The sequence below is a fragment of the Terrapene carolina genome, unplaced genomic scaffold (genome assembly GCF_002925995.2).
Source record: "Terrapene carolina triunguis isolate 2854851 unplaced genomic scaffold, T_m_triunguis-2.0 Scaffold131, whole genome shotgun sequence".
Taxonomy (NCBI): Eukaryota; Metazoa; Chordata; order Testudines; family Emydidae; genus Terrapene; species Terrapene triunguis.
The window spans coordinates 25,421,679-25,438,734 of NW_020664482.1; the positions used below are offsets into that span (position 1 = coordinate 25,421,679).

General features: G+C 38.6%; 1 protein-coding gene across 3 annotated transcripts in view; it reads right to left on the minus strand.

Moving 5' to 3' along the window:
- Positions 1 to 17,056, minus strand: part of LOC112110003 (fibronectin type-III domain-containing protein 3A-like) — a 75,729-nt gene that overhangs the window by 27,273 nt on the left and 31,400 nt on the right. For 2 of the 3 annotated variants that reach the window (XM_024204780.3, XM_024204779.3), the window contains exons 3-6: positions 10,906 to 10,981; positions 9,464 to 9,540; positions 3,523 to 3,751; positions 368 to 652 (exon numbers count right to left, since the gene is read on the minus strand). In XM_024204780.3, the coding sequence (XP_024060548.1) occupies positions 368 to 652; positions 3,523 to 3,751; positions 9,464 to 9,540; positions 10,906 to 10,981 (667 nt within the window). Of the gene's footprint in view, positions 1 to 367; positions 653 to 3,522; positions 3,752 to 9,463; positions 9,541 to 10,905; positions 10,982 to 14,379; positions 14,547 to 17,056 lie in introns of those variants that run through there. The other variant, XM_024204781.3, reaches the window with a different exon arrangement.

The window sequence follows — 17,056 nt, forward strand, 5'->3', positions numbered from 1 at the left end:
CTTGACTCTCCAGCAGCCCTGTGTGCCCCACTCTGTCTGTCCCCTCATATCCCATGCCTCCTCACCTGGCCACACGAGCAGGGCACTGTGAGGAAGACAGCCTCTCCCCTGCCCTCTCTGCGGCTGGCTGAGCCAGCTGCCCTCTCTTCTGGCACTACAAAAGCCCCTGGTGTTTGAAAGGTGTAATTGCAGTGCCTTCCTGGCAGAATGTATTTTCTTTGGGGAAAAATTTCTGCGGGGGACATGAATTCTGTGCATGTGCAGTGGTGCACAATTCCCCCTCATCCCCCAGGAGTAAGACCTGTAAGATACTTTAGGTATTTCTGTCAAAAAGCGTACATGACAAAAGTAGCCAGCTACTACTTACCTCCCATCTCTGAATCTGCTGGTGGGCTTGCTCTTGTTTTTCCTATTTGTTTTTGCTTTATTAGCCCGCATGCTGCTTGCTGTCCCTTTCCATTTCCATATCCATTCTGAACATTTGTATTGGAAGAATTGTGAACTCTATGCGGTGAAGAAGGAGGACTGTTAAGTTTATTATTAGTATGCCCACTAGCTTGTTTCTCCTTAAGTCTTTTCTTCAGATGTTCTTGCATTTTGACAGTCCTTTCATCTCGCTGAATAAAATTTGTCCTTCCATGGGAACGAGATTCTAAAAGACAACAACATTTGTATGTTTTATTCAGTACAATTTACTTAGCTGGCAATTGAGAAACACTCTGGAAGTTATTTTTTTAACTGCAACATAGCCAGGCGTTGAAAAACCTTGAAAAATTCAAAGTAAGTGTAAAGTGCAATGTTATCTAATTGAGTCTGTAGGAGGACAGATCTGGTGCTGCTCATAGCTGTGACAAACTGCACCCAAGTGAAGACCAAAGTCTTGACAATTTTCACACTGTTACTCAGATGGGTGTGGGCACCAGAGGAACTGATAAGAATTTCATGCTGATGACTGGCAGGGGCTTCCTATAGTTCCAGGCAATACACTCAGTGTTTTAGGATCATTTGTGTCTAAATAAGGGAGGTAGTGGTAAAAGTAGGCAGCTTAAAGTTTATTTTGGTTTTATACTACAGTAGAACCTCAGAGTTATGAACACCTCAGGAATGGAGGTTGTTCATAACTCTGAAATCTTTGTAACTCTGAACAAAACGTTAGTTATGGTTGTTCTTTCAAAAGTTCACATCTGAACACTGACTTAATACAGCTTTGAAACTTTACTAGGATGAAGAAAAATGCTGGTTTCCCTTTATTTTTTGGTAGTTTACGTTTAATACAATACTGTACTGTATTTGCATTTTTGGGGTCTCAGCTGCTGCCTGATTGTGTATTTCCGGTTCCAAATGAGGTGTGTGGTTGACTGGTAAGTTCATAACTCTGCTGTTCATAATGCTGAGGTTCTACTGTCATATTTGTTTTAATGTAGCCCTTGCCTTTAATTTATGCCCATTTACCTTTCTCGTTGTATTTAATCCATACCCAGTGAGTTACAGTTCTGAACCATAACCTTTTTACTATTTTTAAATCCTCTTTCAGCTTTTTAAAACTTTTTCTATTTTCTCTGTTTTTAATCCTTCATATTCCCAATAGTTAAATCTTTCCTTTTTGCTAGTCTTTACCTAATATCCCCCTACCTCCAAAACTATGCCTCTTGATTAGAGCTGTCCTCCTTCCTATGACATAGCAGTGCAAACAGCAGAAGTAACATTTTCAAGATTAAGGATCCTAAGGGACTTAATCATTTTTGAAAATCAGATTTAGGTGTTTTTTTAAAAATTTTTCCCTAGGCTTTTCTCCCCAAGAAGTTGCCACCACTACTATCATTGATCAAGCTCCCCACACATTATGACAGTGGGTACTCTTGCATAGCCCCATCTTGTTAAATATCCTCTTTTCTATTATTGCTCATAAAAGGAGAGCTATGTAAACCTGCTATGTTACAAAAGGTTATGTCAGTAGGCTCTTTGAGTGTGTTCACAAGTAACTTTTCAATGTGTATAGCTACTCCCGCCACGCTCAACTTGGAGGACCAGTTGTGTGTGCCAAGGTTTTTTTATTTTTTTATTTAAGCCATACCTGACTTTGTTAAGAAAAAAAATCCCTGAATAAAATCTCCCCATAACATAAAAGCGGTTGAAAATTTCCTCAAACTTCCCAAAAAATTCACCTTTGGGCTGAGACCAAGTATGAAGAGTTTCAACATCAGCAGAAACTTTCAGAAAGTTAGAAGCAATTTCTAAAATGGTATCATTGAATCTGCAGTAGCGAAGACTAAGATTTAAAGGTATTAAAGATATTAAATCTAAAATATAAGACATTACAAAAATTCTACGGTAAGTAAAATTTCTACATTGCTATCCACCCGAAAGACACAATTAAAATAAATTTAGTTTACTCTGTGAGCCTGCACATCCATAACACCTTTCATTTGAGGATTTCCAAACACTTTAATGAATTTAGGCATACAACATCCCTCCAAAGCAAATATTTCCCCCACTTACAAATACAGAAACTAAGGTTTGAAGAGGCTATGGCCTGCACCCACAAAGCCTGAGCTAGGCACTTAGGTTCCCTATACTATGAAGGGGGAAGAGACAGGCACCTAAGAACGGGATCCACAAATGCCAGCACGCTAGGCAGAGGGCAACCTAAGCTAGCCATTCAGAAATTCTTACCAAGAGAGATGTTTCTTAAGCACTGCCTTCTCATGGAGTTCAGTACCCTTAGCCTAGGCTGCAGGGAGGCGCCTACCTCTCCTTAGAAACCACAGCCAGGAACCCTTGTCCTGGAGCCAGACTGCTTAGGCTCCTGCCTAACACCACAAAATGGCCAGGTGGGGCGGGACACCTGCTTATAACCCAAGGGTTAGGGTACTCACCTGGGATGTGGGAGACCCTGGTTCAATTACCCCTTCTGCCTGATGAGAAGGGATTTCCCACCTGTCAAGCCAGTGCCCTAACCACTGGACTATAGAGTGATTCTCTTGCTGTATCTGACCCAATTAATATTTGATTATTTTAATTAAATTGGAATGGCTTTAACATTAGAATATCTCAATCTCTCAAAATCCCCCCCAGCCATTGTGTGTGGAGTTACGTCAGAGCACCCTTACTGGATCAGGTCCTGCAGGCCTTACTTCTGTCTCCCCGTTTAAAGATTGCTCTAGGACTTTGGTGTGAGACAGGCATCCAGATGTCTGCCTGAGGCAGCAGTGTGCTTGCCCAGAGGAAAAAAGTTAGGTAACCAGGGAACTTCTACAGTGGAAGTGTAGGTTCTGAGTTTGGACACCTACAGGGCTAGGAGACAGCTGAGTGAGGGTTTTGTACATTGCATTGGTACCTAAATCTGGGCTTTAGGTGCCTAAGTCCCTTTGTGGTTTTAGCGCTAAGTGACTTATCCAAGGTCACACAGTAAGTTTGACAGAGTGGCAAACAGAACGCAGGTTTCTTGACTTCTAGACCTGGTGCCTTAACCAGAAGGCTATGCCCCTTTGTCAGTTAAAGCACAGTATTAGCAAGTCTTACCTTGTTCTTGATAAACATGTGTTGGTGGAGGAGGCTGGTGAATGAACTGCGGTGGCATTTCTCCTGTTCCTGGAACTGGAGAGTACACTGGATGAGGTGGGTGGGGAAGCAAAGCAGGGTGAGGATGCATGTAATGTGGCACATGTGGTGGAGGGGGATGCATGGAAGGATGGAATTCAGATGAATGTGGTAATACCACCACCTTACGAACTCCATTTTCTTCTACCATCTGTGATACAATGTAAAATACAGAAAAAGTCAGTAAAATTTGTTTTGTATAATCTACATTCCTTAACGTTTAAGGTTAGATTCTAGCTTAAAATAATTGATACTCAGAACCAGATACTTGTATTGCTTTGGGAGAAAAATCCCCACTGTGATGGGCCTCAATAAATTCAAACTCTTCTGCAAGAAATCCCAAATTTCTGAGAGTGCCCATTTAAAAAAAAAGAGGGGGGGGGAGTCTGGCAGAGAAGTAAGTAACCCAGAAAATATCCACAATATATTCCTGGTTACAAGTAAACTTGAACTGACCGTAAGTGCCATCCCTACTTATTTCAACAACTATGCCGAAAGTGACATATGACCTGCCTTAGGTCTTGTCTAGACTAGGATAAAGAGATGTGATAGCACTTTAGCTAACATAAAACTAATGGTGTAGACAATGCAGCATATACTTTAACATATGCTAATCTGGTTGATCTGAAATCTTGGCTCCCCTTAGGATCTAATTTGACTGGCTTAGCACATGCTGAAGTATATATACTGCTTTGCCTATGCCACACTTAAAATGTGCACGTGTTAGTTAACACACCATTAAATGCTAATTTAGGCCAGAATTTGGGATGAAACAAGGATTTTAGGAGAGCACATATATAAGCAGGAACAGAAAGAAGGACTCAAAGGACTAGATCAGACAGCTAGAACCAACTGAAATAATAAGCAATGCCCTATCCTGCTGGATCTTCAGGCCATCTGCCAGAGGCAAGCATAGGCTAAAATTTGGGATTTATCCACAGGGAAAGATCCTAGCTGATAATGGATGCAGAACACCTACAGCCTTCTTGTGGTATCTGGAGGTAAATGAATCCAGTATCTCTTAGACTCCACGGAAATATTATCCAAGGGACTAAACTTTTCAATATCCACTCTTCTGGTTGGTCCAAAGGCCTCTGGAATTATTACTGTCACAAGAATTGTAAAGTTCTTTTCCCACCATCAAAAACAAGATATCACTGATTCTAGATTAAGATTGCATCTAGTCAGAAGTTAAAGGGATAATGACGTGGGTCTCCTGAAACCCCACTCAAGTCAAAGAACAATCAACTACCTTCCTTTCCCCTCTTTCCCACTAGCTGCTGAGTGATATGACAGAAGAGACACTAGATGACAGAATATATGTTCTGATGAAAGAGGCAAAACAGGTACTTGAGAAGTAACCAGAATTCAGTAGAATAAGCAGAGGAATTAAACTGGTTTAAAATTAAATTTGTCTGTAACCTCATCCCCTCTGACTGCCACCTCCAATCATTGTTACACATAAAAAATTTAGATTACAAAACACTGGTGCTATAAAATAATAACGTATTGATTATCAATGGACGCAAGGAGAAAAGCCCACACTAGACGTACACTGGCAAAGACAAAATTGAGACATTAACTGATTTGCTTCTTATATACAGTCCTCAAAGTAAATCATACAAAATTAACACTGCTTTTAAAACACCAATAATTTCTAACTAAACCATATTACTAGAAGTATGTAACACTCATGCACTTGTAGACATTTGCACATTACATATTAACCTACAGAACTCAATGTACTAGTCTGTAAACCTCTCTCAAATTCTAAGCCCTGCACAAAATTAAATTAAGTTGCTCCTTTTAACACCTAATGCTTGAGAAGGAATTAAATACATCAATATTACTGTAAAAAATGTTATACAGTTAAAGCAGTTTCACAAAGAGGACCATATGTTTTATCCTGCTAATTCTATCAAGATCCTCTACTAGAAGGGCTGGCTATAAGAAGCCATCATAGCATTTCATAGTTCGCTAAGCAGAAATTGTGGCTGTAGATTTGTTACTTATGCCAAAAATATTTTGAAAGGCTCCTCAGTAAAAGATAAAGCAAACTGACCAAGTAAAAGAAAAGTATTTTTTCAAGAGAACAAGAATGTGTCAACTTATGGATTATTACGACAAAAGTCTGCTGTGATGTGACCTCTAAATCAGTTGTAATTATATTGCCATTTGACTATTAGGATTTTTTGGAAAAAATATAGATTACCTTCTTCAATTTAAAAGAACATAATGAAAAAAACTTGTCTTTTGTGTATTGAATTTTTGTTTTAAAATTTTTCTCTAGAAATAAGTTTTCTACATCAGTGAACTAAGTATATTCACTAAAGCTAAATAAATCTAAAAGTCATGGCAAAAAGTTTCATGGATCCATTGAACCTAATTAGGAAAACACTCAGTTTGACAAAGGAGATTAATGGATACAATAAGGGTTTCAGCTACAATTTTATAGTTTGGTGTTGATACAAGTCAAGGCCTATTATTCCAGTATTTCATTCTACTAATGTAGAGACCAACATTACCACCATGTGTTTACTCTCGTACATCTCTGAGAACTGAAAGTTGAGCCCTCATTTTTACTGGGCTGAGAAAAAGGTTTAAAAACCCCAAATTTTGTTTTAAACTCGATTTCTACCATTATTTAGGCCTTCCACGGTGGCCACCCAAATCAGCTTAGCTGGACAGTATTTAAATACTATTTCCACAACATTCACACTCCACTACGGTCAAGGCATCAGCTCCTAGACTATAGAGAACTTTTTATCTCAGACATTACTTTTTGGTCCAAATATACTAATTTAATGACACTAAATAAGGAGTTTTAGTTCTGAAAGATTTAGAATAATGAACATTCACCAGATTTTTTTTTTTTTTAAATCAATCATCACCATCAGTAAAGTTTTGGGTCTCAGCAAACAGAATCCTCTTTACATCTGATAATTTTTGCTAAAGTGTAACTATTATATTGAAGTGTTAAGAGGATAACTGTTGATAAAGAGAAAGATTTTGAAATCCTTTGAGAGTTACTATAAAAGTGCAGAAGACAACCTGAGAAGATCTAGGGAGTATTTACATTGGCCAGGAAAACAAAAACAAAAAAACCCACAAGGATGAGAGGATGACATTATATCAGACTGATATAAAAAGGAAGTATAGGAGATAGAAGTCTCATTTATCCGCACTATGGTTAGCTCAACTTTAAATATAGTGCTGCAAACAAAGTACTTCAGCTCTATTCCAGAGGGATCCCCTCAAGGAAAAACAGAGCATGCTTATTAAGTCTTTTGATTCTTTGTAGTCTAGTGCCTATTGTGATTGTTTACATCACCTGGAAATCTATTACCACCTAGAACTAGGACTGAAGCAGACTCACGGCCTGGGGACAAATAGGCCTAGTAGAACTAAAAGAACCTCCTCATAACAATAGACAGATCCCACATCGCAATCATTCTACATGGTTGCAGCTTTTGTCAGAGTCAGTCACTACTGACCTGCTTACATCACTTAGCTGAACTAGACAATTGCAGTACAATTGCTTTGATAATTCCTTTCCAGACAGACCCATAGAACTGATGGGAAACTACTTGCTCTCCAAAGCCCTCACTAGTGTAATCCCAGAGCGAGCTATCTTGTCCTACATAAGAGCTCTTGGAGAGGTGGTAAGCAACATGGATTTCATTGGCAACAATACATTGATGACATCCAGCTGTATATAGTTCCCTACAGGTGCCAATATCAGACCCCCCCAATGCCTACAAGAGATAAGAATTTGGACGAAGAATGGCTGGCTCAAACTAAACCTGGGCAAGACCAAAATCATGGTGGTTGGGAGAGGCAAAAGTTGTGAAGACCAAGCTGGAAACCTGAACTCCCCCTCCCATCTAGTTTCTCCCACTGACCCCCAATTAAATCAGTTATGTAACACCTTGGGGTCCTATCAGGCTAATCATTAATCCGAGATGACAATGTAGCAATAGTATAAAGAAATGCCTTCCTCTCCACCTTTAATTTATGAGAGGAATAGATGAAGTCTCCTACAAGAATCTGGTCAGTGAACCACTCATTCACAATTTCCTAGAAACAGAAAATCAATCTACTATATCTTGATCTAAAGGTTTAATCAATGCAGAGATACAATCGAAAGCATATGACTCTTCTACCTATAACCACTGCTAGCTCCCAAATCACTTGCATCATCAGTGTAAGATTTTGTTTCTGATTTTTCAAAGCCATCCACCTATGTCAACCCATGACCCAAGGCCGCTCTGGGATAATGCAGTTAACAGGTAATGTCCTAAGTTTTGTTATCTAGTCTGGAGGTGATGCATAAGTTATGTTTCAGAGTTAGTGTTTCACTTGAGGGAGTCTGGCAATGGAATGAGCTCCAAAAGGAGATTCAATTAATTTAAAACCAGACTACCAATTTTTGAATATGCTTCAAAATTTCTCTTTTTAATAAAACTTTTTCACATATCTGGAGAGCTTTAATAGTTAAACATACAAACAAAAATCCACATACTCCAAAGAACTTGCTAGAATCTGGAAAGGGCAAAGAACAGATTCCTCTATGATTTAAATCAGAGATGGGCAAACAACGGCCCGGGGGCTGCATTCGGCCCTCCAGACGTTTTAATCCGATCCTCAAGCTCCCATTGGGGAGTGGGGTCTGGGGCTTGCCCTGCTCCACCGCTCCAGCCGGGAAGCTGGGTCGGGGACTTGCCGCTGCTTCCAAGAGCCATGTGGAGCAGCGCATGTCCCCCCTCCGGCTCCTACACGTAGGGGCAGCCAGGGGGCTCCGCACGTTGCCCCCGCAGCTCCCATTGGCTGGGAACCACGGCCAATGGGAGCTGCAGGGGCGGCACCGGCGGAGGGAGCAGCGTGCAGAGTTGCCTGGCCACGCCTCCGTGTAGGAGCTGGATGGGGGACATGCTGCTGCTTCTCGGAGCTGCTTGAGGTAAGCACTGCCCGGAGCATGCACCCCTAACCCCCTCCCACGCCCCAACCCCCTGCCCCAGCCCTGATCCCCCTCCTACCCTTGAACCCCTCGGTCCCAGCACAGAGCACCTCCTGCACCCCCAATCCCTCATCCCCTGCCCCATCTCAAAGCTCACACCCCCAGCTGGAGCCCTCACCCTCACCCCCTCCCACTCCAACCCCCAATTTTGTGAGCATTCATAGCCCGCCATAGAATTTCCATACCCAGATGTGGCCCTCGGGCCAAAAAGTTTGCCCACCCCGATTTAGATTATGGACCTAAATTACCTGTGCTGGGATTAGATACTACATTGAGAGGTGCTATAGGAAACTAAGATTTTTCACATGTCAACACAGATCCCAAACAGTTAGATTATAACTACTTTGGTAATGACTGACCTGGGAGTAAATCAAATCTGTGACCTAAAGGGTGAAAGGCTCTACATTCCACTACATATATCCATGATCATACAACTGGAATGTCTGGCAGCAACTGTTCATGTTACTGAGTAGTGGTAGCACTTGTGGAATATGACTATCAACCTCATCAATCAGACTGGTATTGAAAGAACTCTCTGCAACTTACATTAGGTTTTCCTGCTGCCAATATAAGAAAAATATTGCTAAGGTTTTCAAAGCCATTAAAGGGAGCTAGGCAGGCAATTCCCATTTGTACTGGAATTGGATACTCAAGTCAATAGCCATTTTTGAAAATCTCAGCCTATGAGCACAAATCAGACACCTGATATACTAGATCTGTCTTGTGAAGGAGACCATGAGTTCTAGTTATTAAACAGCTTTAGAAATTGTCTTTCATTTTTATTAGGGATGTGATAAGCAGCAACTTTTGATGCAAAAACACAAACAACGGTAAATTAATTCTTACCTGAGATACATAGCCAGGAGGCACAAATATTGGAGGCACAGAACCATTTGGTGACACCATGGGAACATGTGCTGGACCTGAAAAGGAAAAAAAAAAAATGTAAGATTTAAAAGTGTTAGCACTTTTTACCACAGTGAGTATTCCAAATTTTATACAGTCAGAAATCTCCCCACCCCTCTCCCCTTTTATTTGGTGGCCTAAAGGTAAGCACTCATTCATTTAAAAAAACGTGGCTAAGTTACTTAGGCTGCAAATCCATATTTATGCAACCATCTTTAGGTAACTGAATTTAAAAACTGGACTTGAAAATTAGGAAAACTGTAAGCAAATCTTAGTGTGTACTTTTTCCATTAAAAAAAAAAACCAAAAAATATTTTAATAAGTGTTCATCAGCAGATATAAAGTGTCTGCTGTCTGCAGGAGCGATTCACTGTCACTCAAAACAGTGCATGGAATACAATTTTAATGTCTCACTAAAGTGTTTGGAAACTTTTCTGTCATACTGCCCCATATAAATGCTCCACTTGTATGTACGCTACTTGGGTTTATTAAAAAAAATATGGATAAGAAATAATCATAACCTCTTTCTGCTCTCACATATTAGATATTTAAATATCTGTATAGGATAATGCTGGGTTTTTTTTTCATCTTTCTGATGAGTAGAATTAAAATATGTAGTAACATTACTCATTACTCCGGCTATCTGCACTTGTAAAAAGTAGCAACCATTTTTGTTAAGAGAAACAATGATTATTTCCAGAAAGCTGATCTTATTAAAAATTAATGAAATGCTGAGAGAAAAGAAGAGAGACTAAACAAACTTTATGGGCAAACATTCTGAGAGGTGAAAATAGGCATTGCAACTGTGGAAGTATTGTGCAATATAATATAATCATATGAAGCACATTTTGAAACCATGCTTAAATCTGCAGACTTGCCATTGCTACTACGGAAGAAGCTCTCCATAACTACATGGATATTAGTAATTATTCTTTAATAGCAACAGACTACAAATACCACAGTGGTGCACAGAGATTTTGCTATACAATACCCATTAAAGTAATTTGGAATTAGGTAGCTAAAACCTCAGTAAATTGAAGTGTTAAAATCCTGACAAGATCATTACAAGTCAATAGTGTTATCTAATTAAGACAAGTTTCAAATTGACTTGCACTATATTTTATAACCAGCAAAGTTTGTTAAGATGTAATACATCCAAGATATTTAACTTTCTTCAAGCTGAACATTTATCTTCCAGTGGATTCCTATTCATGCTTACAATACAGACTGAACAGATTCATTCACTGTATGACAGAAAACATGTAAACATACCTATGACTATGTAGTGGAAGTCTTATGGCAGTAGTTTTATGAAGAATCTTTTAAATATTTTTTTTCCCTGTTTAACACATTTGATTGAACTCAGTGGAATTTTCTTTTACCTTGGATACACTGGATATGTCCATCTTCAGTTCTAATTGTGAAAGTTTCTCCTGGGTTTACCTGCACAAGTATAACCTGAAAACAAAAAACCCTGTAATTTCAATGAACGTCATTTAAAATATTTTAGAGATTTAAAACAAAACAAACAAACAAAACAAACAAAACAAACAAAACAAACAAAACAAACAAAACAAACAAAACAAACAAAACAAACAAAACAAACAAAACAAACAAAACAAACAAAACAAACAAAACAAACCAAACAAACCAAACAAACCAAACAAACCAAACAAACCAAACAAACCAAACAAACCAAACAAACACTTTCCTTTCCAGTCTAGTCTTACAAAATTTCTTACAGAAGCAAAGAGGGCAAGTTTAGAAATACTGATAATGTGGGCTGAATTCCCATCAGTCTCAGTAAATTAATTATATAGTTATCCTTTATTCTGAAACATTCAAAATTGTTCTGATAATACCTACCAGTCATTTCTTCCCTAGTTACAGTTGAAAGGTAAGCTATACTTTACTTTTCCTTGTCAACTTTGTTTTCCATAAAATTTCCCTTTTTTTACTTAAATACCACCACTACATTATCTAAAAAATAAATACTTTATCCAAAGTGAATACATTTTGCTTTACAGTCTTCTCTATGACACCGCCTCAACAATCTCAGAATTAGATTGACAAGATCGGGTATCTAGACAGAGTATTTATAAAAGATGTTTTACCCAGGAGTATATTTTAATCAAGTTTCCACACTGAAAATAGGTTAAAATATAGTTTGACAATGAGTTCTCCAAAGACCAATTAATTTTTCTTCATAAAATTATTTCTGAACTTGGTCATTAACATTTTCCATGCCTTCTCTTTTTGAGGATGAGAAGCCTATAATTTTCCTAGACATATTCAACCTACTTAAAATTTTGCTTTATAATCAAATAGATATAATGTCTTGACTGTTGTATCTGACTGTTTGAAAGAGATAAAGCCTCTGGTTGTAGTCGGTGTCAGTCTTATTTCTGAAGACAAAACCCTCGTGCATTATATTTTATATTGAAAATATCTTTATAATCCATTCTTTGTACCACGGTACAGCAATAAAATAAAAAATTAAAAATTGCCTTAAGCTTTAAGTTAATTCTCAGTTTGTTTTTACAATTGTGTGTTTGGCTCTGTGGCTTGTAATAGCTTCTCTTTGGAGGAGCTGAAGCAGAAGGGCTGGGGACAGCAAGTTACGTACTCAGACAGTGGAAACGTGACAATTATTTATTACAACCTTTTGATCAGATGTGCAGGGACAGGAAATGTTGCCAAGTTAACACTACCACAGCTGTAAAGTAAATACAGACCCTCCAATTCACACACAAAGGCTTCTATGTTACTCCCAAAACAAAACTCTAGAAGACTAATTTCCTAGCTTTTGACACAAAATTAATATTGATTAAATAAGCTAAATCTTAAAGGATAAAACAAACACATTTAACCTAGGATTGACAAACAAGGTTTTAGTCAGTTCAAAATGAAGACGTGCCAGATTTTTGCCTGTGCTGCTAAGTGTCACGATCAAAGTTGTTCTAATTAACAGCCCAATGAACTACACATAAAATTTTAAGTGCCTGACTTGTTTGTATGCAGAGACTACTAAATTTAAAACCTGAGGGAGCTCACTGAGGATTACTTGTCCTGTTTTCTACTTTGTTTGCCTTTTTCACTCTATTGTAAAGATTAACAATGTCAGAACTATTAAGAAAAGGATAGAAAATGAGACAGAAAATATCATAATACCACCATATAAATCCTTGGTATGCTCACAGCTTGAATACTGTGTCCAGTTCTGGTTGCCTCATCTCAAGAAGGATATAGAGGAACTGGAAAAGGTTCAGAGAAGGGCAATAAAGATGATCAAGATTGTGGAACGGCTTCCATACGAGGACAGTTAGGGCTGTTCAGTTTAGAAAAGAGGTAACTAAAGGGGGGGAACTGATAGATGTCTATAAAATCATGAATGATGTGGATAAAGTGAATAGAAAACTTTTATTTATCCTTTGCCACAACACAAAAACCAGAGATCACCTGATGAAGTTAGTAGGCAGAAGGTTTAATACAAACAAGAGGAAGCACCTTTTCACACAATGCACAATTAACCTGTGGAACACTCTGCCATGGGATGTTGTGATGGCCAAAAGTATAACTGGATTAAAAAAAAAAAGAACTAGCTAAGTTCATGGACGATAGGTCCATCCATGACTATTAGCCAAATCATCAGAAATGCAACCCCATATCTCTGACTGCCAGAAGCCAGGAGTAGATCAATCCAACTGCCCTGTTCTGTACACTCCTCCTGAAGCTCTGGTACTATCCACTGTCATACAGTATAAGGGGCTCGATGGACCATTGGTCTGATCCAATATTGTAGTTATGTCATGTAATACAGAAAAACCTCACTACACTAAAAAACTAAGTGAATTTACTTTGTATATTGGTGGTTTTTATATGGACATTTAATTTTTACCTCCTTTAAAGAATGATGGGAAGCAAAAAGACTTCAGGAATTATTTACTGCTGATGTTAGTCAAGAATTAAAACAAACACACACAGATTTAACAAATTTTTACTTCAAACAATGAGCTATAATTTGCCTTAAAATAAATGGGATCACATCCAACTAATCTTACATTCTCGATACCCTGCCAATTCATACAGGAACCAGGATGGCTGGGGGACAATTTAAACCATGTATTATAGTGAAGTTTTGCCTGTGGTTCAACCTACATTTTCAGTGGGTTATAGGAGCAGAGTATACATAGCCTAACCACAAGAGAATGCTAGGTTTACGATGGCTAAAACCACAGAGATCCTAAACACTGTCTATATAAAATGGTTCAAATAGTTAAATCCCCAATGTCTGCCATGAGGCATATTAGGAAGGCAGAAAAGCCACAGCAGAATTCATTAGAGTGCTCTCCCAGCTGCACACCTCACACACTGTGCAGTAACCCACCCTGAACCTCTCATTTCTTAAAAGGCATACATGGATTTACAGACTCTTGCTGTGCAACGTAAGTAAGCTTATTAGAATTTGATTTTTTAAAAAGAGTTTTGGATAATATCTATGTTTATTTTTAAACTTTTATTTTTATCCATTTAAATTTTCACAGTTTGCACAAAATTATGGGTTTTATGCATTCCCTCCCTCCCATTTTATTGATGTACATTTTCACAGTTATGGGAAACTGTGAAGGAGCAAGCAATAGGGGAGACTGAAAATAATTTAAAAGATTCAAAAAGTTAAAGATTTATAACCGTTTATAGTCATTAAAACAAATAGTCTACATCACAAGTCAATATCCTTAAATCAAACTCTCAAGTTCAAGTAGATTTATTACTTTGTCTAATTGTAAATTTAAATAATCATCCATTCAAGTATTTTTTCATTAGTTTGAGAGTGTCTGAAAAACATCGACATTTACCATTTAAAACCTAATAATTCCAAGCCTAAATATAAGGTAAGCAGATGCTGGTGCAGGTTGTCTCGAGGTATTTAGGTGGCCCGTCCAATGATGTGTTGTACTTCTCTGGTTGAGTGTCTTTATTTGGTGATGGTGGTTTTGAGTGTGTTACGGTGTATATCCCAGACTTTCTCCTCCGAGTACACTCTGTGGTCTCTGAATGCCTGGCTGTAGATATCAGATTTCTTGGTGTGTTTGGTGTGGTAAGTGGATCTATGAAGGTAGGTAAGGTGATCGGTGGGTTTCTTATATATAGTTGTCTGTAGGGTTCCATTGTTGAAGCTGATTGTGATGTCCAGGAAGTTGTTGCTAGTGTGGGAGTGTTCCAGAGAGAGTTTAATGGATGGATGGTGGTTGCTGAAGTTGTGGTGGAAATCTATGAGGGAGATTAAGTCATCTGTCCAGAGGATGAAAACATCATCAACGTATCTCAGCTACATCATTGGTTTTATGATCCATTACAGAAAGTAATTTGGAGATTTAAATTTTAATTGCAACAAGCATTGTTTTGATTAGTTGACTATTAATGATTTAAACAATTTCAACCATGGCCTGTTCAGATGTAAGGGGGGGGGAGGAGAAATCATTCCTACACTATGGCTAGTTTCATATGCCTAACAGTTCGGATGCTGAAGTGTAGTTAAACCTTCTGGCAGATGACGACAACTGAGTTAGAGATTGGCCTGGGCTGCAAAGTTTGCCTCTAAATTTAAAGTTTGAGGTGGTGTTCTTTTGAAGAGATTATGCTATAAATAAAGAGAACTGTGGGCTCATAGGTCACAGCTGAAACTGAAATCAATACTAATAATTCAAACAGTAACTATATAACAACCTCTCCACGACACTGTATGCTAATATTCGAGGAAGCATACAGAAAGGTATCACTGAACTTATAGAATTAGCTACAGAAAATTCCTCATTCTCAGAAGAAGTCCAGACATGTAGGACTTTGGAAATACCTAATTGCCTTGTTAACAATCATTCTGCCAAATGCTGCAACAGCCCAACACTGTGCCATGTTATTTTAATGTGTGTGTGTAAAATGGCATATTGTCTTCAAAATTTTCAGAAGTGCAATCACCTCTGCTGCTCAAAGTGAAAGCGCATTGCAAAATTAGTTGTTTAAGTGAATTTAGAGCTTTACCACAGTTAAAAAGAATTTTCCCCAGTGAGTGACTTTCTCCAACTCTACACTCTCTAGATGGATGATGTCTGCCCTCTTAAGCCTTCCATGCAGAGGGAATGAATACCAGGATTCTAAAACCCCAAGTCCTTACAACACAAATCTGTGAAGCACTATCTAAGTAGTATAATCTGCTCTCATTTGCATCAGTTATTATGGGAAAAGGAAGAACAATGTCCAGAGAACAACTATAACATGTTAAAATATTAGCTTAAGATTCTTTGCAGGATACAGCACTCAGTTTTCCCATTCACTTTTCAAAGCAAGTGGCTGCCAGGAACACCTTCAGAATAAGTTTTTTGATATCCTACACAGAGAGAGGATTAGGACAGTATTCAGGATTAAACTAAACTGCTTTCTATATACCAAGTGCTTTCAGGAACCTGGGATAATCCATGCAGCAGGTCCCACAAGGACACACTTCTCTGTAGGGTCCAATCACTGCAGACCAGACTTTTAATAACTAGCATTCTGCCTCTTGCCTAGCCCAGTTTAAGACACACCAGATGTCAGTTGCTGCTGGAATAAACACTAGTTTTGCGACATTATCCAAAAAATATTTTCCTCCCAAATATAGTGCAGATGCTAAATAAGTCATTGCTAAAGCAACTCTGTCTGAGAATCCATTCTTGAGGTTCGCCCACATAATGGCTATGATGTAAAAGCATGCCAGATCTTAAAAAGTCAGACAGTCAGCAAGTCCTCCAAAATAGACAAATGGAATGAAACTTCCTTTAGTTTCAGGTACCATGGGTACCTCCACTAGTGAGAAGCAGAGATGAAGTTTCCCAATGATCTGTTGTTTTTTTTTTTATAACTCTGTAGATCAAGTTAAAACTCCAGCTGGATGAAGCTCTTGAACCTACCCAAGTTCTTTATTTTCCTGATGGCTCGCTGCTGCATGAAGACTCTGGGCTGAGGAAAATGGCTGCCACAAATTAGGGAAGAATGACAGCAACTACAGCTTTTATAGCAGTAGGGTTTCTCTGAAGCACCCGGCCCCACCTTTCTTTTTGCCTCAGGGGTCGCTACATAATTTAAGACATGATGCTGGGCTGCTTTAAATCCAAAAATGATGGCATCTCTGTTTTAGGCTGGTTTAGGATTCCTGTAGGAAATTGCTGTGCAAGCTGTGCCTTTGGCTCCTCTTCTCCATACACACTCTTTTGGGGTGATCTCATCCACTGAGAGCTTCAACTACGAACTTTGTGTTGATAACTCACATCTATCTTCCTTCTATCCAATCCTATCTCTCTGCTTCCTTCTGAATAGCTTGCTGTCAACTTGAACTTAACATGGCACAAATGGAACAAGTTATTCCTCCTCCAAAACATTTCCCACTCTCTCCTATTCACTACTGCTGAAACAACCACCATCCTCCAAGTCACAAGGCCAGAGCTGGGTAATTACACTGGTCTACAACTTTTGAGAAGTCGTCTGCTTCAGAGATAAAAT